Source organism: Dasypus novemcinctus, chromosome 3 (assembly GCF_030445035.2).
Source record: "Dasypus novemcinctus isolate mDasNov1 chromosome 3, mDasNov1.1.hap2, whole genome shotgun sequence".
NCBI lineage: Eukaryota > Metazoa > Chordata > Mammalia > Cingulata > Dasypodidae > Dasypus > Dasypus novemcinctus.
Window position 1 is genome coordinate 59,886,825 of NC_080675.1, and position 22,028 is coordinate 59,908,852.

Genomic DNA, 22,028 nt, shown 5'->3' on the forward strand with positions numbered 1-22,028 from the left:
ATCCACTTTTCCCCAACTTTATTAAAGAAAAAAAGCAGTGACGGTAAATCTCTAGAACAGTCATTCTCCTGAGATTTCTCCCTTGAAAACCTGACATTTAATTTCAAAACACATGCCAGAAGTGTACATGGTTCCCAACTGCACAAAGCAGGTGAGAAGCTGAAATCCTAAAATGTTCATCTTCCAACTTTTCCCAGTCTGTGGTCTGTCTTTGGATCAGCAATAATTGCCTGAACAGCTACTATGGCTTCATTAATTTTTGTCTGTAGCTCTCTGAGCTCTTCTATATGCAGCAAACGCAGAATTTGAGCAGCTTCATTAAGAACTGCATCTGTTTTATAAAAACACTGTATTAATTTTTGTATTTAAGACCATTTATTCACTCATTCCCCCCAAATATTCACCAAATCTCTAAAAATAGAAAAAAATCACTTACCTCCTGTGTCAAAACCAAGAATATGCTTGTCTAAAGCAACAGGCAAGCCCTTTGAGAAAAAAAAAAGATTAGAGTTAAGAATGGTATTCTTGGGATGCGAACATTGCACAACTGATAGAGCATCCGTCTACCATATGGAGGGCCTAGGGTTTGATCCCCAGGGCCTCCTGACCCACTGTGGTGAGCTGGCCCACGCACAGTGCTGCGGCACGCAAGGAGTGCCATGCCACGCAAGGGCACCCCCGCAAAGGGGAGCCCCACACCAAGGAGTATGCCCCACAAGGAGAGCCACCCCACGTGAAAAAAGCACAGCCTGCCCAGGAATGATGCCACACACATGGAGAGTTGACGCAGCAGGATGACACAACAAAAAAGAGACGCAATTTCCCAGTGCCGCCGGATAGCGCAAGCGGACACAGAATACACAGTGAATGGACACACAGAGCAGACAACCAGGGGGGCGCGGTGGGGGGAAGGGGAGTGAAATAAATAAAAAAGAAAAAAAAAAAGTATTCTTTTTTCATCTGAGACTTGTAGGATACGAGGAATTTTCTGTATTTCCTCCTATAACCAATTAAGAAAGAATGGCCTTTAAAAATGTATAGAGGGAAGGAGATGTGGCTCAAGCAACTGGGTGCCCGCCTACCACATGGAAGGTCCATGATTCAGCTCCCAATGCCTCCTAAAGATAACAGCGAGCTGGCATGACAGGCAGGTACAGCAAGCTGACACAACAAGAGACAAGAAGAAAAACATAATGAGACACACAACAAAGCAGGAAGCAGAAGTTCCCAGTGCCTCCTAAAGAGGACGAGCAAGACAGCAAGCTGGTGCAATGGGCAGTCGTGGCAAGCTTGACAAGATGATGCAACAAGAGACACAATAAGACATAATGAAAGACACAACAAAGCAGGGAACAAAGGTGGCTGAAGCCATTATGTGCCTCCCTCCCACATCGCAGATCGCAGGTTCAGTTCCCAGGGCCTCCTAAAGAAACAAAGACGAGGAACAGACACAGCAAGTGGGAACAACAAGGGGGTGGGTGGGGAAAGATAAAATGAATCTTTAAAACACACACACAAAATGTACAGAGATGCACCAAAACCAATTTACTCCTTTAAACCAGGCATATAAATTAATAAATCCTTTTTGCAGCAGTACTTTGTCACTACTATTATAGAAGGAAGTTGAGCAGGGCTGCTGTTGTCTCATTTTAGCTACAGTAAGCAGTACCCTATTTCAGTTGTGTACTTTTTCCATGCAGAATGATGTTTAGCTGTGAATAATTTAACTTTGAATAGTTCATTTGGAAGTTACTTTGAAACAGTCCAAGAAGTGCATAGAAATCAAGTGAGCACCTATATATAAACATACCAAAGACTACAGATTTCACAATAAATATTGAGTACAGGCAGTATAGACACTGTGCTGATTATATTGTATGAAATCACTATTAGAAAACCCACTACCTGTACTTTCAATGTTACAAAGGCTAAGCTGCCACTACTAAGCACATGCTACGGTGCTTTAGAATTCTTGCCTAATATATTAAATCTACCCAGGCTTCATCTGATTTAAAACAGTAATAAATAAGTTACATAAGGAACAAATGGGTATGAAAATATGGTGAGCAAATTAAAGAGTACAATTTTACTGAGTGGCTTTATATGTCAGTCTGGTATTAGAGGATCCAATGTTTCCTTTTGTCTGCCAACATACCATTAAGAAACAGATACCAATGAAAATGAACACATGCCTCAAATATTATGAATGTTTACAAATGAGAACACCAAACTAAGAACTCCTCCACTGCATTATTATAGGTTGGTTATTGAGATGGCACTAAAATTAAAACTTGGAGCACTGAAAATAAAACTAAATTTTACTTTGCAAACAAGAATAAAAAGATTCAGCTATGCCCTTATTTGCCCTGCCTTCTAAACCAAAGGCACCATTTTGCGGAATGAATGAAAGAATGATTTTATTATGCCAAAACAATTTACTATCTGTTCTATAGTATGGGTGAAATAAGCTGATCTTTAATCCAATTGCCAGTGGCTTCATTCATACATGATAAGCCAATAAGAGCCCCTTTAGAAGAAAACCGAATGCCTTTCAGAGGCACTGGTAACCTTTTAACACTGTTAGGGCCCAGCTAATGGGTCAGAGGATGAAAGACATGGGGGGAAGGGGCATCCAGAGTCCAGGGTGGCCAGCTGTGTCTGAAGTCCGGCAGTGACACTGAAAGATGGGAAGTGGGGGTTGCATTATCAGACACCTACAGCTATTTCTTTTAAAGGCCTGAAGACATTCTCCATTCTACCCCATAGTAAGTGAGATTTGGGGGATATCTGGACATCTGGTACTGTTAATCTAACTTCCCTGAAATCTTTTTTATCTTTAAGGGAACAGTAGTCATTGTGTGTAACACATTCACAACCTAAAAGCAGGATCATAAGGTGATAATGTTTCAGTCACCTGTACCCTGAACCTTAGAGAGACCATTACAATATAGCCCCATTCCTTTCACCTAGGCTGATCTATCAGCTAATCCAGACATGATCGTTGTCTCCACCCACCATCGCTAAGAACAGCCTCTCAAATCAGGCTACCTGAGCACAACCATTTATCAACTGGGTGACCAAAGGCAAGTTAGTTTTTCTCATGATCTTTTATGTCTGGAAGTAGAACAAAACGGGAGAAAAGGACAGATTTCTCTCAGAAACAAAAAAGCAAGGATACAATTTAGGCTGAAAAGGAGAATATTAAAATAACAAAGAGAAGAGTGTATCCTTTGTTTTCCAGCAGTGACTAAAAATAATCCAATTAAGTTCCAGTGAGTAAATGTCTTTAAATAAATTCCAACTGGGCATAGATTATAGTGGTAGACTGTGGACTAGCTATTGGTACTTTCTCTAAGACATGATATAAGATGAACTTCATGTTTATTTTTCCCTCCTGGAATGCCTGCTTAAGAATCAAATTAAATCCCATTGAAATAAGCTATCTATTCTCTAATACAGAATAAAAATCTTAACCAGATGCATGTAAAACTTAAACCCATGCCAATACCAGAAAAAATTTTCATTAATAATCAATTTAGAATATTTAAACATACATACCTCTTTTGTTTGATTTGCTTTAGCAACTGCATCCTGCGTCAGGCGCTCCTGAACCAAAATGCGAATTGCCTAAGAAACCCAAAAATATTGTTTTACTTTTCAAAGGCTGTTTATCATCCTCTCTTCCCTGAGCCTAAAAGAATAAAGTTTTCCAGTTTGATGAAGTTAGAATTAACCAATTCATTAACAAATTCTCCATTATATTAAAAATAAAAAACTACTATAGTTTTCACACTGAATGTGGAAAAATGCAAGATGCTCATGATAATTAAAAAACATTTTTGAATTGGTAATACACATGCAGGATAAAAGAATTTTAATACAAAAGGGCACTTGGTAAAATAGATCTCAACCCACTCCCGAGCTTCAGCCATCCAGTTCCTCTCTCCAGAATGCCACTGTCTTGTGTATATATAGATACATGTGTGTATATATAGATACATGTGTGTACATATATATGTACATGTGTATATATAAAAGGATATTAGCACCTACCTCTGGGATCGTTAGGAAGACTGAATGAGAATTTCTTGCAAAGTATTTAGCACAGTGGCTAGTGGGAACATAGTAAATACTCTTTAATATGAATTATTATTAGAAAATCAAAAAGATGAAATAGGTTCTGGTTGACTAAGATGGTAGTATTAGATGCTCCAGGGTGCTGTTTCCCCACAGAATCTTTGAACAATTAGCAAAACCCAGCAAAGCCATACTCATCAAAACTCCAGAAAACAAGTGAAAAGGGTTGCAGTAATGGGGTCAGGGCCAAATCAAGAAAATGGAGCTTTAAAATTAGTAGCTCACAGTGACCTTCCTGGCCCTTTCCCCACACCCTCCATGGCATAATGTGGAGTCAGCCTGCACTACCACTGTGGGTCCCCTGGCCATGTTCCAGAGAGAGCAGAGTAACCCCTATGTGCAAACCGGGGTACATGTATGTCAGTGCCAATCTCTCAGGTAGAAGCCTGAAGACCTGAACTAGGAGTGTCTTTCTTGGGATCACCCTCCCAGAACCTGCCCTGCAGGCAGAAGCAGCTTGCAGGTATAGTAGGGTAAGAAACAAGTACAAGCGCAATGGGGAAAAGGGTTGCTTGCTTTAAGTCATTTAATGGATCAGCCGGGAAGAAGAGAATTTTTCTGACTGAAACAAAAGGACACTAGACACAATCAAAGCAGCATGAAGAAATAAAGCCTCTAGTAAAGGTAGCCATCTGGGGAAGCGGACTTGGCCCAGTGAATAGGGCATCCATCTACCACATGGGATGTCCGCAGTTCAAAACCCGGGACTCCTTGACCCATGTGGAGCTGGCCCACACGCAGTGCTGATGCACGCAAGGAGTGCCGTGCCACACCAGGGTGTCCCCTGCGCAGGGGAACCCCACGCGCTAGGAGTGCGCCCTGTATGGAGAGCCGCCCAGCGTGAAAAAAAGTTCAGCCTGCCCAGGAATGGCACCACACACACAGAGAGCTGCCACAAGATGACGCAACAAAAAGAAACATAGATTCCTGTGCTGCTGACAACAACAAAAGCGGACAAAGAAGAACACGCAGCAAATAGACACAGAGAACAGACAACTGGGGTGGGGGTGGGGGAGGAAGGGGAGAGAAATTAAAGAAATAAATCTTTAAAAATAAATAAAAAATAGCCATCTGGGTAGATATAAATGCCAGTACTATTGTATTGTATTTTTTGGTGGTAATTCAACTTTTTACATCTTACATTACTTCTAAAATGCAAAGCAAAAAAAAACTAATGACCAATTTATGGTTTTGGACATAAACATATGAAGATATAACTTGTAATAATAACAGTCAAAAGGTGGGGGGGATGGAGGAGTACAGGAACAATCTCAGTGTAAGCTACTGATGTTAACTTGATATCAAATCAAGAGTGACTATTACAGATTTAGGGTGTTATATTTAAGCCCCATGGTAACCACAAAGAAAAATAGAGAAAAATGTGAAGGGACTCTAATTGGTACAATACAAAACATCAAATAAATATGAAAGTAGGCATTAACAGAAGACCTGAGGGACAAAAGTGTGAGATTTACTAAAACAAAATAGCAAAATGGCAAAAATCCTACATTTGTCAGTTACTTTAATGAAAAAAGATTAAGCTTTCTAGTCAAAGGACAGAGACTAGCAGAATGTGCATGACCCAATTTATGCTGTTTACAAGAGGCTCACCTTAAATTCAGACACAGGTAGGCTGAATGTGAAAGGATGGAAAAAGTATACCATGCAAATAAGCAACCAAAAGAAGCTTGTTTAGTTATACTAACCAGATGAAACAGCCCTTAAAGTTAAAAGCAGTTATGAAGGACAAAGGTAGTCATTATGTACTGATAAAACAACAAGAAAATATCAAATATATATGCACTTAACAGCTGAGCAATAAAATTTGTGAAGCAAATGTGGACAGATTTGAAGTGAGAAATAGATGGCTCTACTTTAACACTAGGAGACTTTAATACACCACTTTCAGTAAAGAACAGAACATCAAGACAGAAAATGAGCAAGGAAATAGAAGACTTGAAAAATACTATAAACTAACTAGACCTAACAGACATATTATAGAACACTGTACCCAACAGCAACAGGTTACCCATTATTCTCGAGTATACATCAATCACTCAGCAGGATAAACCATTTCTTAGGTCACAAAAACTCAATAAATTAAAAAATATTGAAATCATAAATGTATCTTCTCTGAACACAATGGAATGTATCTAGAAATCAATAGCATATGAGGGAGAATTGGAAAATTCACACATATGTGAAAATTAAACAACATACTATTAAATATCTTATAAGCCAAAGAAGAAATCACAAGGGAAATTAGAAAATACTTTCAGGCAAATGAAAACAAAAACACAAAATATCTAAAGATGGAATGCAATAATAGTGCTGAGAGGGAAATTTACAGTTATAAATGCTTACATTAAAAAAAAGTTATGATTTCATGTCAGAGACCTAACCTCACAATTGCAGGATCTAGGGGAAAAAAAGAGTAAACTAAACCCAAAGTGAGCAGAAGGAAATAAAGATTAGAGCAGGGATAAAAGAAAATAGAGAACTAAAAAAATAACAACAGAGAGAAGCAATGGAACCAGAAGTCGGTTCTTTTAAAAAAAACAATAAAATAAACAAAACTTTAGTTAGACTGAAAGAAAAAAAAAAAACGAGAAAGAATGCAAACAACTAAAACCAGAACTGAAAGGGGAAAATAACTACCAAATCTATAGAAGTAAAAAGGATTATAAGGGGGTGTTATAAGCAACTATATGCCAACAAAGGAGATAACCTAGATAAAATGGACAAACAGCTAGAAACACAAACTACCTACAATGACTTAAAAAGAAAGAGAAGTTCTCAACAAGCCAATAATCAGTAAAAAGATTGAATCAGTAATGAAACACTTCCCAACAAAGAAAAGCCAGGACCAGAGGGCATCACTGGTGAGTTTTACCCAACATTCCAATAAGAAATAATGCCAATCCTGTTCAAGCCCTTCCAAATAATCAAACACTTTCTAGCTCATTTTATGAGACCAACATCACCCTAATACTGAAGCAAGATAAAGATACCACAAGAAAAGAAAGTTACAGACCAGGATCTTTTATGAAAATAGATGCAAAAAAATCCTCAAAATACTAGCAAACCAAATCCAATAACATATTAATAAGAATCAGACACCATAACAAAGTGGGGAGTTATCCCAGGTATGAAAGGGTGGTTCAACATAAGAAAATCAATTAATGCAATATCCAACATTAATAGAACAAAGAAAAACCACATGATCATCTCAAATGATAGAGGAAGGCAAGGACACTTGACAAAATCTAGCACCCGTTCTTGAAAGAAGAAAAAAAACTCAGTAAACAAGGAAAACCTCAACATAATAAAGAGCATATATGAAAAACCCATAGCTAACATCATAGTCAATGATGAAAAGACTAAAACTTACCCTCTAAGATCAGAAATTAGACAAGGATGCCTGCCCACTGTACCACTGTTGTTCAACATTGTACTAAAAGGTCTAGGCAGAGCAAAAAAAAAATCCACAACAAAGCTACTAGAGTATTCAGACAAGAGGCAGGGTATAAGATCAACATGCAAAAATCAATAGTGTTTCCATACACTAGTAATGAACAATCAGAAGAGGAAATCAAGTAAAATAGCACATTTACAATAGCAATTAAAACAAATATCTAGGAATAAAATTAACCAAGGAAGAAAAGGACTTGTACCTGGAAATCTATAAAACATTGCTGAAAGAAATCAAAGACAACCTAAATAAATGGAAGGACAGTCCATGCTCATGGATTGGAAGACTAAATACTGTTAAGATGTCAATTCTGGGAAGTGGACATTGCTCAACTGATAGAGTGGCCACCTACCAGTCCAAGGGTTCGATACCCAGGGCCTCCTGACCCACATGGTAGGCTGGCCCATGCACAGTGCTTCTGTGCACAAGGAGTGCCGTGCCATGCAGGGGTGCCCCACGTAGGGGAGCCCCCCACACAAAGAGTGTGCTCCGAAAGGAGAGCCGCCCTGTGTGAAAAAAGCACAGCCCACCTAGGAGTGGCACCACACACAAGGCAAGCTGAAGCAGCAAGATGATGCAACAAAAAAGAGAGACAGTTTCTCGGTACCACCTGATGCGGACGCAGATGAACACACAGCGAATGGACAGAGAAAACAGCGAATGGACAGAGAAAGCAGACAATGGGGGGGAAGGGGAGAGAAATAAATAAGTCTTAAAAAAAAAAAAAAAGATGTCAATTCTACCCCAAGCAATTTACAGATTCAACTCAATTGCAATAAAAATTCAAGATTTGCATGGAAAGGTAAGGGGCTTCAAAGAGCCAAAACCATCTTGAAAAAGAATGAAACTGGAGGAGCCATTCTTCCTGATTTTAAAACTTACTACAAAGTATAGTATGTAGAACAACATGGTACTGGTAAAGACAGACATATAGACTAATGGAATCAAACAGAGTTCAGAAACAAACCCTCACATCTACTGCCAATTGGTTTTTGATAAGGGTGTCAAGTCTACTCAATGGGAAAAGAATACTCCAACAAAAGGTGCTGGGAAAACTAGCTATCCACATGCAAAAGAATGAAGCTGGACCCATATCTCACTCTATATACAAAATTTTATCTCAAAATGGGTGAAAGAACTAAAGAAAAGAACCAAAACTATTGAGCATCATCAGGACCTTATGTTAGGCAACATTTTTCTTTTTGTTATTTTACCTTTAGAACCTTTTTTTATACCACATTATTGTGAATTTATACAAACTCCACTGGTAGTTTAAGACTGTACTGTATTATACATTACTATACTATTACAAAATATCCTTTTATGTAAATTTTTCTTGGGCATTTATTAGGCCTATTTTTAGCACTATTTCAAATGCTAACAACCCAGTATTTCTTCACAGTTGTTTCAATATTTCCAAATTCCAAATATAAAGCCAGTTTTCTTAATTCTGTGAAATTAGTGACTTGAGTTCATAGGAATTCTGTAGGAATACTGACCCATATAACTGTAAAAATAATTAAAATCAAAACAAACCAGCTATATATGATGTGAATCTTTCAATTATAAAACTATCAAAAGATCATGAGTCAGCTGATCTATAAAATTATAGAAAAGGAAACTGAACTAGCTGCTTTTTGTTTTTAAAAATTAAACCCAGTTCTCTTTTCACCTCAGGTTATAGGAAAACAGAAAATCTGCCTTTAAGTCACACAGACTAAGTCAACAAACATTTTTCTATCTCCTCTAAGAAACTCAAATGTTTCTTAAAATGATAAATATTCATAACATTCAAACTATTCTTTGTGGCCAGTTATTCATGTCTTTGATATTAGAATGTATGGTTTTATTTAGCCAAGATGTATTATAATGCTAAATTATATATAAAATATTATTTCTTATATTTGACCACTTTCTACTGATGTGCCATAATTATTGCCGGGGGCACTAAAGAAGAAAAAAAGTCTTGCTAGCAGTAGGCTTTTCATACACTACTTTCTTCAAATTTTTTGTGCCATAGGGGGTTTTAAGGACTGCACAGGCTATGTAGCACACATTGGGCACATATAGTTTCTTTGAACATGACCCTGAATGCGTTAGAGGTCCCATTGTAATTAAATCTGGTATCATTTTGTTCCAAAGTTTGTTTTTCCTTATTCAATGACATGTATATTAATTTGATAATCCATAGGACCGTAAGTAGATCCATATAAACCAAACTGACTGTAGACATTCTTCTATCTACCTGATTTGACCTCTTTTTCCACTGTAACCCCAACAGCTCTCTACTTGCTGGAATCTATTGAAGCTGCATTCCTTTCTTCTGAGGGAGCACTTTGGTTGGTCAATGTCATCAACTCAGGGTGTAGGACTGACAGTAAAATGAAAAAAGAGACTTAACACCTCAAGATCTGACAAAATTTCAGATTGAGCAGGACCTGCTGCAAACTCAATTGTCATCAGTGGGAAGCAAATTAAGGAAAGCGCTTTCCCTAGAACTTTCTGTTCCCAAAAGTCACAGGCAATTGTTTTCTCTGACATTCTGCTTCTGCCCAGCATACAACAGCTCCAAAAAGTTGACTTCCTCAAATACCTCAAATAAGTGTATCAGACTGTACAAAGTCTATCTATATCACTATCAGTAAACCCTTCTGTCCTTATTGCACCCATTGTGCTTTTGTCTTATTGTGTCTAGACAAAGACGAACAAGCTGAAGTTCATCAAACAGTCAAGCCTGGGTAAGAAACATAAAGGCATTATCTGCTCTCATGTTTGATAAGGAATTCCACACAATGTGCTTCCAAGGCTATGGCTGAGTATTTCGTAACAGTATAAGGAGTAGTAATAACTATACTGGGCCAATTTTAACTTCACCTGAATACAGAAATCTAGCAGCACCAGGAAGGCAGCAGGCCACACATCTGGCAGCTCGATCTCAGTCAATGTGGTAGCCATGATGCTACTGAACATGGCATCAAAGACCACACGGCCAGCTGTCAGCATTAAGCAGTGGGTGGGGATGCGTTGCGGCCTTTGCCCAGTACAAAGAGCACATAGCTCAGCCTCTAAATTGTAAAGGAAGACAAAACGGTCCTTTGGAGATGTTTTGGTCGCCTGCCAGATGTAAAGCAGCTCCCTCAGCAGGAGAGGCAGAGGCCCCAGAGAGGACAGGAGGTTTCAGTTCTGTCTCAGCCCCCGGGTTCTGCTCCTCTGATGCAGCCAGTGCAGCCAGCCCAACCGAGGCTGTTCTCTAATGGCAAGTCTCCCCAACGAAGGAGAGCGCTCTGGCGTCACACCCACCATCACCCAAGCTGCCCTCAATGGCCAGTGCTGCCTCCAGCAATGGTTTCTTAGACTTTACACCAAAAGCATTAACGTAAGAGAAACTAGATAAATAAGACTTCATAAAAATTTTAAAACTTTTTTGTGTCAAAGGGCTTCATCATGAAAATAAAAAAGACAACCTACAGAATGGGAGAAAATATTTGCAAACTACATATCTGCGAGGATTTATTATCTATACTATATAAAGAAATCTGACAACAATGAAAAGACAAACAACCCAATTAAAAAGTGGGTAAAACATTTGAAGAGACATGGCCACAAAGCACATGGAAAGGTGCTCAATATCATTAGCCATTAGAAAAATACACGTCAGGGAAGCAGATTTGGCCCAATGGATAGGGCGTCCACCTACCACATGGGAGGTCCAAGGTTCAAACCCAGGGCCCACACGCAGTGCTGATGTGCGCAAGGAGTGCCGTGCCACACAGGGGTGTCCCCAGTGTAGGGGAGCCCCACCTGCAAGGAGTGCGCCCTGTAAGGAGAGCTGCCCAGAGCGAAAATGTGCAGCCTGCCCAGGAACGGTGCCGCGCACATGGAGAGCTGATGCAGCAAGATGACGCAACAAAAAAAATAAGACACAGATTCTGGGTGCTGCTAACAAGAATAGAGATGGACACGGAAAAACGCACAGCGAATGGATACAAAGAGCAGACAACTGAGGGGAAGGGGAAGGGGAGGAGGTGGGGAAAGGGGATAGGAAAGATAGAAAGACAGACAGAAACACATCAAAACCAAATGGATACCACTTTACAGCCACTAGAATGGCTACTATTAAAAAACAGAAAATAAGTGTTGGCAAGGATATGGAGAAATAGGGACCCTCATGCATTGTTGGTAGAACTGTGGAAGACAGTTTTGCAGTCTCTCGGAAAGTCTAATATAGAATTACCTTATGACCCAGAAATCCCACTTCCAGGTATCTACCCAAGGTAATTGAAATCAGGGACACAAACAGGAATTTGCACACCAATGTACACAGAGGGATTATTCACAATTGCCAAAAGATGGAAGTAATCCCAGTGTCCATCAACTGATAAATGGATAAACAAAATATGGTATAAACCTACAATGGTATTATTCAATCCTAAAAAGGAATGACATTCTGTAAAAATGCAACAACATGGATCAACCTTGAAGACATCACATTGCATGAAATAAGCCAGACACAAAACAATAAATACTGTACAATCTCAATGATATGAAATAAAAGGAATAAGGAAATTCAAAGAGTCAGAAACTAGAATACAGGCTACTAGGAGCCATGGTGGGTATAGGGAATGGCAGGTTAATGCTTACAGTTTGTTTGGGATGACAGGAAAGTTTTAGTAATGGAAGGTGGCGACAGTAGCATAACAATGTGAATATAATTAACACTGAATTATATATTTGAATGTGGTTAAAAGCAGAAATTTTAGGTTGCACATGTTACTAAATTTAAATAAAATTTCTAAAATGCAAAAAATTTTTTTAAATTTTGAAACAACCATATGACGGCACAACAAAGTGAACTCTAATGTTAACTATGGACTAATTCTTTCATCAGCAGTACATAGGTACCACACTAACGCAAAGTGTTTGTAAGAAGAAAATTATGGGGATAGAGGGTTGGAGTATATGAGAACTCTGTGTTTTCTGCATGATTTTTCTGTAAACCTGCAAGTTCTCTAATGAAAGAACTAATAATAAAGACATAAAATAATGAAATGTTTTCTGTCCCATATTCCTCTACTGTATTTTTGTTAACCAACCATAAATTTAAATATCAAATAGAATTCTTATAAAATGAGTATATGGAATACAGAGAACTACTGTCAATAATCAAAACATGAAACTGACCTTAAGCATCACCAGGTAATCATCATGACGTTGAATCTGAAGAAGGTTAGCCAAAGCCATTACACCAGCTTTAAAATCAGGATTATTTACTATAAAAGATTAAAAAATGAACAAACAAAAAAGTTCTAGCTTTGCGAACTTACATAATTAAAGATATATAAATTTTTATGCATATTAATGTACAAAAACCATTTTTCATTTCTCCTAAACAAGTCTCTAACTTTTAAAACTTCTGCTGACAGCAGAAAAAGCAGTGTAGAGCATCAATGATTAGGTAAAATGGTGAGATCAATGGTATTCCTATTAATACATTTCAAATTGAACAATTCAGTAAATGACTAACTCACATTAGGTTTGTTCTGTAACTTCTGCAAGGCCCATTTATGCAGCAATTTTAATTAACATGTCTTCCCAAGGCTATTAATTTTAATCATAAGTCTCGTCAATGGACAGTTTTCCCTAAATCTTTTCTATAAGCAGCTGCTCTGAAGTGTCCAAGAAGCTTATTAATTCATAAAGATAACTCATAAATTATAGGTCACAGTGAATAAGCTAATGGAAGAATATTTAACACATTATTGTCATAATCTAAGTAAGTAGGATCATCATACTTTTTAAAAGGGAAGGAATTACTAAAAGACAACTGGGACTTATAATAATGAAAAATTTTACCAGTTGTCTCGTAGTGTCATTAGATTTTTAAAAATTATTTTATACATTTGGGAAGGCAAACATTCACCATCAAGATTAAATACAAATCAAAACCTCCAAATTACCATGACCAAATCAAAGGAATAGGGTTTTAACAGTCAGATATTCAGTTGCAGATACAGAGAAAGCACAATGTAACTCACAATGAAAAAATATTATAGAGAATAAAACTTCAACTCAAATGCTATCTATATGTAACAGTGAAGTAAAGAACATTTAAGTAAACAAAAAATATTGATGATCCATTTCATGCATTTAGTTATACACTTACCATCCAAATTTATCAATGGCTCTGCATTTTTAGTTGCACTGTCGGCATTTTTTGTATTATCAGGGACCAAGTCTTTGTATTTTTCAGCTGTAAAAATAGACAAAAAAAAAAATTTAGAATTCCATGTTAAGGGAAAATAAACACTGCTAATTTATTGGATTTTAATGAGCCAAACTGACTATAAGCATGAGACTCATCCAATCAAAATTATTTTTGCTACAGAATATAAGAAGACAATGCAACTAGCTTTTTGATTAAGCTAAAGTGATTTCTGGAATATCTGATATAAATATCTTTTCATAACATATTTAAAGGTAATACATGCCAAGCATTTAGATAATACTAAAAGTATGCTTTTAAAACCTCCCCTGAAACTTGGTAGAAAGGGTAAAAGGATAAGGAAGGCAAGTATAAATTACATTATGACTGCTTTCTGAAACCTCAACACTTCAAATACATCATCATAAAGCTAAAACCTATTTCAAGGAGACATGAAGTTTCAGAATTCCATGGATAGATTTTATTACTTTCATGTGAAAAATACTTAACATTTAAAAGACTCTGTCAATAAAAATACTTAGTAACAATTCACTGAATAATGCCCTAAGTAGCATCTTAGGCTACAGTGCTTATATAATCCACTAAGGATAAAGAAGGAAAATTTAAAATTTTGTCAGGTAAGGGTCCGCTTATTAAAGGGGTTCCCACTGGTCAATCTAGGAAAACTAAATATCAAAATACATGATGACAAAAGGGATTATGATCCTTTGAATAACAAGAATCCATGTATCCACACTGATTTAAACAAACGAATAAACTGGAGAGAATGGGAGGTTTCTCCTCATAGTAGAAAGCCAACAATTAAATGAAGAAATGATGGAATTAGAAAAATGCCTTTTGACAATCATTATTATAAATTATTCTGGCAAGAACCATCAAATGGATGCTAAAATGGGGGGTTGGGGGGTAGCAGAGATTGAGAAGCAAGAGCATACTGACATAGTCTAAACCTCCCCAGAATATATTTATTTATTACAAAAGGGAGAACCCTTAACCAAGTGACCAAAAGTTAACCTGATCCATAATGGATCACAGCACTATGATGTGCCTTCTAAAATGATGCACCTAAAAGAACACAATACCACCTCCATGTTATTCCAATTAAAGTACAAACCCCAAATCTAATCATGCATAGAGATAGACTGAAATGCCTTATTAGCCAAGGGAAAGGGTGAGAAAAGAAATCGATAGGAGGGAAAAAAGGCATGTAAATAAGCAGCAGTGTTATTCTAATTTCGCCGGAATACTATACATGAACACTGAGTGGACACCAGTTATCAAAGGCTTTAAATACCAGGCTAAGGAAGAAGTTAGAGTTCCTTTTGTAGAAAATGTACAGGCAATGACATTTTTTAAATCTATAACTTGGGGCATTCTTTGGGAACTACAAATAGCATTCTAAAACAGATTCACATTTCAGAAAGTTAGCTCAGGCCATATGTATGACAAATTAGAAGGTAAAGCTAATGGGAGACTCATTTGGAAGATCCTACAATAATTTCAACAGAAAGCGGCAGGAGTCTGAATCAGGGTGAATGGTAATGAAAAAGAAAAGATACAAGGGATGTGGGAAAAGATGGATAGGACAGATGGGAGGGAAAAGAAGTAAAAAAATATTAAAAAGGCTTCAAATTCAATGATGAAGAGGACTGGAACTGACCTTACAATAAAAAAGAACAACATAAAACAAGGAGAACAGGAAGTGGACTTGGCCCAGTGGATAGGGTGTCCGTCTACCACATGGGAGGTCAGCAATTCAAACCCCGGGCCTCCTTGACCTGTGTGGAGCTGGTCCATGCACAGTGCTGATGTGCGCAAGGAGTGCCGTGCCACACAGGGGTGTCCCCGCGTAGGGGAGCCCCACGCTCAAGGAGTGCGCCCCATAAGGAGAGCTGCCCAGCGCAAAAGAAAGTGCAGCCTGCCCAAGAATGGCGCCGCACACACAAAGAGCTGACACACAAGATGACGCAACCAAAAGAAACACAGATTCCCGTACCGCTGACAACTACAGAAGCAGACAAAGAAGAACATGCAGCAAATGGACAGAGAGAGCAGACAACTGGTGGGGGGGGGGGCGGGTTGGGAGGGGTTGGAGGGGGGAAGAGGAGAGAAAGAAAGAAATCTTAAAAAAAAAAGGAGAACAAAGGTAAAACAGGATGATCAGATCATGCATTTAGATACTAGCAGGAAATGGTATAATGACAAGAAACATGAGTTTACTGGAAAGATTTTTCTACATAGCCATTAATAATCAAAAGCTTCCAAATATATACATATCTGTGATAAAACATTAAATAGAGTAATAAATATATTCTGGCCTCTAGCGTATAAAGCGTATATTAGTATTAGTTATTTTTCCGTTTCTTGTAAAAACTACCTACTGCAACCAGCATCCCCAAATCCCATAAATTATGGGACATTAACAACAATTTCTAAACATGAAAAGCTAACAATTTCTAAACAGGAAGACCTGTGCAAGTTGGCATATTTATCAAAGTAATGTTACTGTGTGGGAGACAGTCAATTGCATTCTCCAGGAGCTACCTTTCCAAATTTGAGAAGAAAAATCTAACAATAAGAGACAGGAGAAATTGCTTTTAACTTCTTGTGATAATAAAGAAAATTCTTTCCTAAGACAATCAAGAGATGGACGCGGGGATTTGCGAGACCCAGAAAAAAGGTTAAAAACAAAAAGTGAACTTCTAAGTAGATGCTAAAAAGGGAAATGATGAAGTATGAAACTTAAATGAAAGGTAAAACAATACAAGAAATAAAACACACAAATTGGTAAATTCCCTAAATCTTTATACTCCTTCTTTCCCATCCTTCCTCTTCCTCTCTTTACAAACGGATATTCCCCACAAAACATACCATTATCTCCATATTCAAGTCTAACAGCTAACCCAAGAAGCCAGTCAATTGCTTCTTGTCGATCTTGAATCTTGAAAGGACAGTTAACATCTTTGAGATACTGTGAGAAAAAAATCCAGCTCATTAGCACCATAAAGTCCAAGAACCAAAACACGTTAAGAGTTGAAAGACACCTTGGTTTGAAACCCTTAGAATTTCTTATAACGTTTATATTACCAAGGTTTTGATGCAATTACGTAACCCAAAGGAAAGAAACTTCTAAGTGCATCATCTTAAGGAAAATGAAATACTCCCATCAAACTTTTTGAAAAAAATTTACATCTTGCACAGATCCTAGGTAGAATAGCACTAATCCAGAACAATCTTCTAGTTATTCTATGGGAAAATGGAGACCTAGCAAGATTAACATTTACCAATGGTTACACAGTTCCAGATATAATCCCTAATTTTATAAAATCATTGATCCAAAGAAGAAAATATTAGGTATCTAAATCACTTTGCTCAAGAAAAAAAAAGTTTAGTTATTTCTCATGACATGTTTAAAGAAAAATATCTTATTAATCAAAGTAATACAGCTGATGAAAATATTTAAGTGGCAACATTTTAAAATGTGATTTCTGCTATAATTTGAAAACCGTTTTTCCCTGTAAAAATGTTACTAAAATTAGATTATCAAAAATTAGATTATCAATGGGAAAATTATTCATGCCACAAAAATATCATATATACATAGAACTTTTTAGATTACTTCTTTTGTACAATGGGGACATATGTGTATGTTAAATATAAGCATCATCTTAATTTTCAAGCATGTCAAAAGTTTCTTCTTTTAAAAAATGAGAATTCCCCAAAAGTATATCATGACTACATTTGTAGTCTAATGTAAAAATTCTGCCTCTGGCCATGAAATTAAAGAGAAGTATTTACCATTTACAGAATATTTACCACCATTTATGTAAGAGACCTCACAATGTTTTCAAAAAAAAAAAAACAGTTTCTAACACTGAAAACTTGGTCGAAAGAGAAAATATAATTTGATCTAAAATCTATAAGGAAATAAGGTAAAATAAATAAATGAAAGTAAAATCCCTGAAATCCAGCTTTTGTAACACTGATCATTAGTATTTTAAAAGAACAAAATACTTTTAAGTTTGTTTATCTCCTAAATTTTTAGAGAAGGTATCTATACTTTTATTTTACTTTCTAATTCATTACCTTTTCAAAGAACGTGGGCCAGTCACTGCTGTGGATGTTTCTTAAATTACCTCTATCTTCAATCTTGTAGTGTCTAATTTTCTGATCTTCAAGCCAAACAATAAAGTTTCTAAATTCTGTTTCATCTGCAACAAAAATACCACGTAAATCACTGGAATCACTAGATAGAATAGCTACTTCTCCACAGATAAACGGTCTTGTGGGTTTTTTTTTTTTTACCCTAAGGTAGTTAAATTAATTGAGACAACAGAGTTGAAAGTACAGCCACAGAAGCAACAGATTATCTGTTCTGTTCAAATCCTGGCTTGAGTTCAAATTCTGAATCCAGAACAACTTAATGGCTATGTGAATTTGGGAGAATCACCTAAATTTTCGGTGGCTCAGATTCTTCAGCTACAAAATGGGGGTAATAATAGAACTTACCTCAAAGGTTCAGAAATGAAATAAAAATAAAAACAGTGCCTGGCCAACAATGTGAATGTAATTAGCAGCACTGAATTATATATTAAAAGGAGGAAATTTAGGCTGTATATATGTTACTAGAACAAAATTAAAAGAAAAAAAGCAAAACAAAAAACAGTGCCCAGCACATACAGTTTTGCTAATTGTTACTGATATCACAGTTCCTTTCTGGGGTTAATTTTATAGCAAAGTAATATTAAAGTTAAACAACAAAACTCAAGAAAGATAGAACGAAACAATGTAACTACTGGTATGTGCACTTTCTATAGATCACTGAAACATTTTTTCCGCTTGGTAATTATTTTCAATCTAAATCGGAGTCCAGGTTCCATTATGAAGTCTTGAAGAGAACTGTACACTACGTGAGCGTCACAGATTGTACTTAATGATCACTTTTAAACTTTTATAGGGACCAAGAACTAGGGGAGATGTGTAGTAGTGGTTAGTAGTTCAGTAATCGTGGGTAGTAGTGTTATTACTTTTCAAACTTTTAATGCTATAAAACCCTAAATACCTTTTTATTTACAATTCAATCGCCCCATTCACCTGCTATTAACTTTTCTGCACGATGTCCACACAACGTAATAAGCACGTTACTTATACACGCTTACTTTCTCAATCTCTGCTTCCTGTGTTGTGTCTCCCACTCCCACCTCTTAGCTCCTGGCAGACAGTGAACTTGTCTTCAAGTTACTCAGCACCTTCCTCAGCAGGGCTGCTCACAGCAGGTGCTCAGGTACCTTCCGCCCTATTACCCCGGCGGCGTGGAGTTGAGCTAAATTAGGAAGACGAATGCTTTCCCTTTTGTGTGCGGAGGAAGAGAGAGGAGGGCGAGCGTGGCAAGAGTTAACCAACCAGAGAAAGTGGCGAGGCCAAGAGACAAGTGGGTGAGGGAGCTCCGGAGCCGGGGAGCGCGGCGCGAAGAGGAGCGACGCAAAGCAGTGGTGCGTGGCGGCCTGGAGAGAAGGGGCCCGGAGGCCCACGGGGAACACCAGGCCGCTGAGGGTCCCGGGTGAGAAAGCCGAGGGTGCGGGCTGAGAATGAGACCATCCCCGGGGCCAGAGACTCGCGGCCGGTCCGGCGCCGCCGTCTCACCTTTGCAGTTAAAGCCGGAAGGATTGTGGTAGTCGAGGGCCGTCAGCTTGCGTCGAAACATGGTCTCAGCTTCTCGCTCTGGTCCCCCGGGCCTCGGCCGGGAGAGGAGAAGCGAGGAAGCGCTGGCGGATCCGGCACCCGCGACGCGGCGAGAGGCCGGGCCGGCGCGGGGACGTTCCGGAATGGCAGCGGCCTTCGCCAATCGTGGCCTAGGAATGGCGGACCCCGGCGAAAGTTCACCAATCGCGGCCCCGACTGAGGAGGCGGGGCCAGCGTCGGGGTACGTCGACGCTCAAATAAACTTTATTGTCAGCCCTCTAATTGTTCAATAGGCAGGCGGCAACCGAGAAGCAAGTTTCTTCTTGTTTTCCTCGCCTACTTGATACAGCCTGCAGAGACTAGTACTATGTAGGGCATCTGGTTTTGGCCATACCTCTCATTAGATCATTGATTTACTATATAGTATTTTGAATTCATTCATTCATTGCCATCGACATCATAGGTAAAAGCTAGGTCCTTGTATTATAATGCTTTCAGACTACCTGAGAGTGACCCACAAATGCATATACAACTGTAATACCCTTTGATAACTTCCAGGCATCACCGACAGCCAATTCCCTAAAACCAGAAACTGGGAGTCATCTTTTACTTCCCCTCACCGTCACTCAAGGCGTCCAGTAAGTCACCAACTCCTGCCATTCTCTTAACTATCTCTTAAATCCCTCACCTCCTGCCTAACCCCACTGATACTACTTCAAATCAGGCCCTCATCATTTTTGCTTACTCTAATTGTCTAATTTCCTAGGACCAGTCTTGCCTTCTCCAGTCCATTCTCCACACAGAAACCAGAATGATTTTCTAAAACTGGGGTTCTTAACCCTTCTTTGTATTTCAGTTCAAGCTCATGGATCCCTGGTTAAGAACTCCTGTTTTAAAACAAAAATCTGGGGAAGCAAACGTGGCTTAAGCAATTGGGCTTCTGCCCATATGGGAGGTCCCTGGTTCAGTTCTGGTGCCTTCTAAAAAAGACAGCAAGCTGGCACAACAGGCAGGTGTGGCAAACTGATTCAATAAGATGATGCAACTAGAGACACAAGAAGAAAAACATAAATGACAGATACAACAAGACAGGGAACAGAGGTGGCTCAAGTGATTAGACACCTCCCTCCCTCATCTGAGTCCTGGGTTTGGTTTACTGTGCCTCTTTAAGAAACCAAAAAAAAAAAAACCAGACATAGCAAATGCAAACAACCAGCGTGTGGGGAAAAATAAATCTTTTTTTTAAACTTTATTTAAAATAAATAAAACAAAAATCTGCCCATAACTTTTTTTTATTAGGAGGTACCTGGGATTAAACCCAGGACCTCATACATGGGAAGGAGGCCCTTAACCACCTATTTACATCCACTCCCCCTGCCCATAACTTGTCTGCTTAGTGATTCCCTGTTGCTTTCTGGAAATAATCAAAACTTTATTTTATTTAAAACCCTTCCTGATCCAGTCCCTACCTACTTTAGAGGACTCATTTCTCATGCCTCCATGGTCCATGGCTCTATTACCAACTACTTGACATTTCTTAAAGTCTTTCCCCTTTACCTTTGCTGCTGCTGTTCTGTCAACCTGGAATATCTTTCTCCATCATCTTCAGCTCATCAACTCCTCACCTTTTGAGATTCAGTTAAATTGTTACCTACTCCAGGAAACCTGACAGTCTCCCAGTCCTAATGCAGGCCTAGTGCCTTTCACTCGTGCCTCCATATCAGCCTGTGCTGACTTCTGTCATAGCACATATCACTCTGAATTACGATTTCCTTTGCTCACGGTGCCTTACCAACTAGACTGTAAGTTCCTTAAGGACATGGGCTCTGTCTTTCCAACCACTTCCTGAGTGCCTAGCACTGCCTGGCACTCAGTAAAAGCTTAGTAAATGTTTGGTGAATGAATAAGAGTTGATTGGCTCATAGAGGAGGGAGGGCTTATGCATGCCTAAAGCAGGGGTTCTTAACAAGGGGTCTGTAAGCTTGAATTGAAATTCAAAGTAACATTAGTCTTGTGGAGATGTGTTGGTGCAGGTATGATAATATTTATTAAATAATACACAGTATAGTGTGAACTTTGTCAGGGGTCTGTGGTTTTCACCTGACTGGCAAAGGGGTCCTTGGAACAAAAAACGTTAAGAAGCCCTGCTTAGAGAGTGAGAGAACATTTCGCAGAGGAGGTAAAGGCTGAGCTGTGGCTTTTCTAATTTATTAATAAATTTTTTCATTCACCAAGCAAGTATTTATCAAGTGCAACTATGTGCTAAGCACTGTTCCAGGTATTGGAGAGATAGCAGTGAGCAAGCTAGACCAGGTCTCTATTTTCATGGACTTTAAATGGATAATGGGGAGAGAAATGATAAACAGGTAAACAAGCATGAACTATGGTTTGAAGACGGTGATGAGTTTACCACACAGTCAAACGAATGACTTATCTTGAGTGAAGAAGAGCGGCTAGAGTCTCAAAGCCAAACTCAGCATGTAAATGCATTGCCTTCCCCCCAGCGTGGGACAT

At 38.4% G+C, this 22,028-nt stretch overlaps 1 protein-coding gene and 1 pseudogene across 1 annotated transcript; both read right to left on the reverse strand.

Annotated features, from left to right (window-relative positions):
* Position 1: 1 nt before the first annotated feature.
* On the reverse strand, positions 2 to 19,674 carry RTRAF (RNA transcription, translation and transport factor). The gene is made up of 8 exons (XM_004454081.4): positions 19,476 to 19,674; positions 17,919 to 18,043; positions 16,704 to 16,803; positions 13,773 to 13,859; positions 12,791 to 12,879; positions 3,559 to 3,627; positions 437 to 485; positions 2 to 331 (listed from the first exon to the last, which is right to left on the reverse strand). The coding sequence occupies exons 1-8, from the start codon at positions 19,534 to 19,536 to the stop codon at positions 177 to 179; spliced, it is 735 nt and encodes a 244-aa protein (XP_004454138.1). The 5' UTR covers positions 19,537 to 19,674; the 3' UTR covers positions 2 to 176.
* Positions 9,833 to 10,786, reverse strand: LOC139438153 (BTB/POZ domain-containing protein 1 pseudogene; annotated as a pseudogene).
* Positions 19,675 to 22,028: the final 2,354 nt, after the last annotated feature.

Coding starts and splice junctions, on each gene's coding strand:
- RTRAF (XM_004454081.4), bottom strand. CDS start 19,536: ATGTTTCGACGCAAGCTGACGGCCCTCGACTACCACAATCCTTCCGGC. Junction 18,044..19,475: donor TTCCGGCTTTAACTGCAAAG/GTGAGACGGCGG, acceptor TTTTTGTTGCAG/ATGAAACAGAATTTAGAAAC. Junction 332..436: donor TCTTGGTTTTGACACAGGAG/GTAAGTGATTTT, acceptor TTTATAAAACAG/ATGCAGTTCTTAATGAAGCT.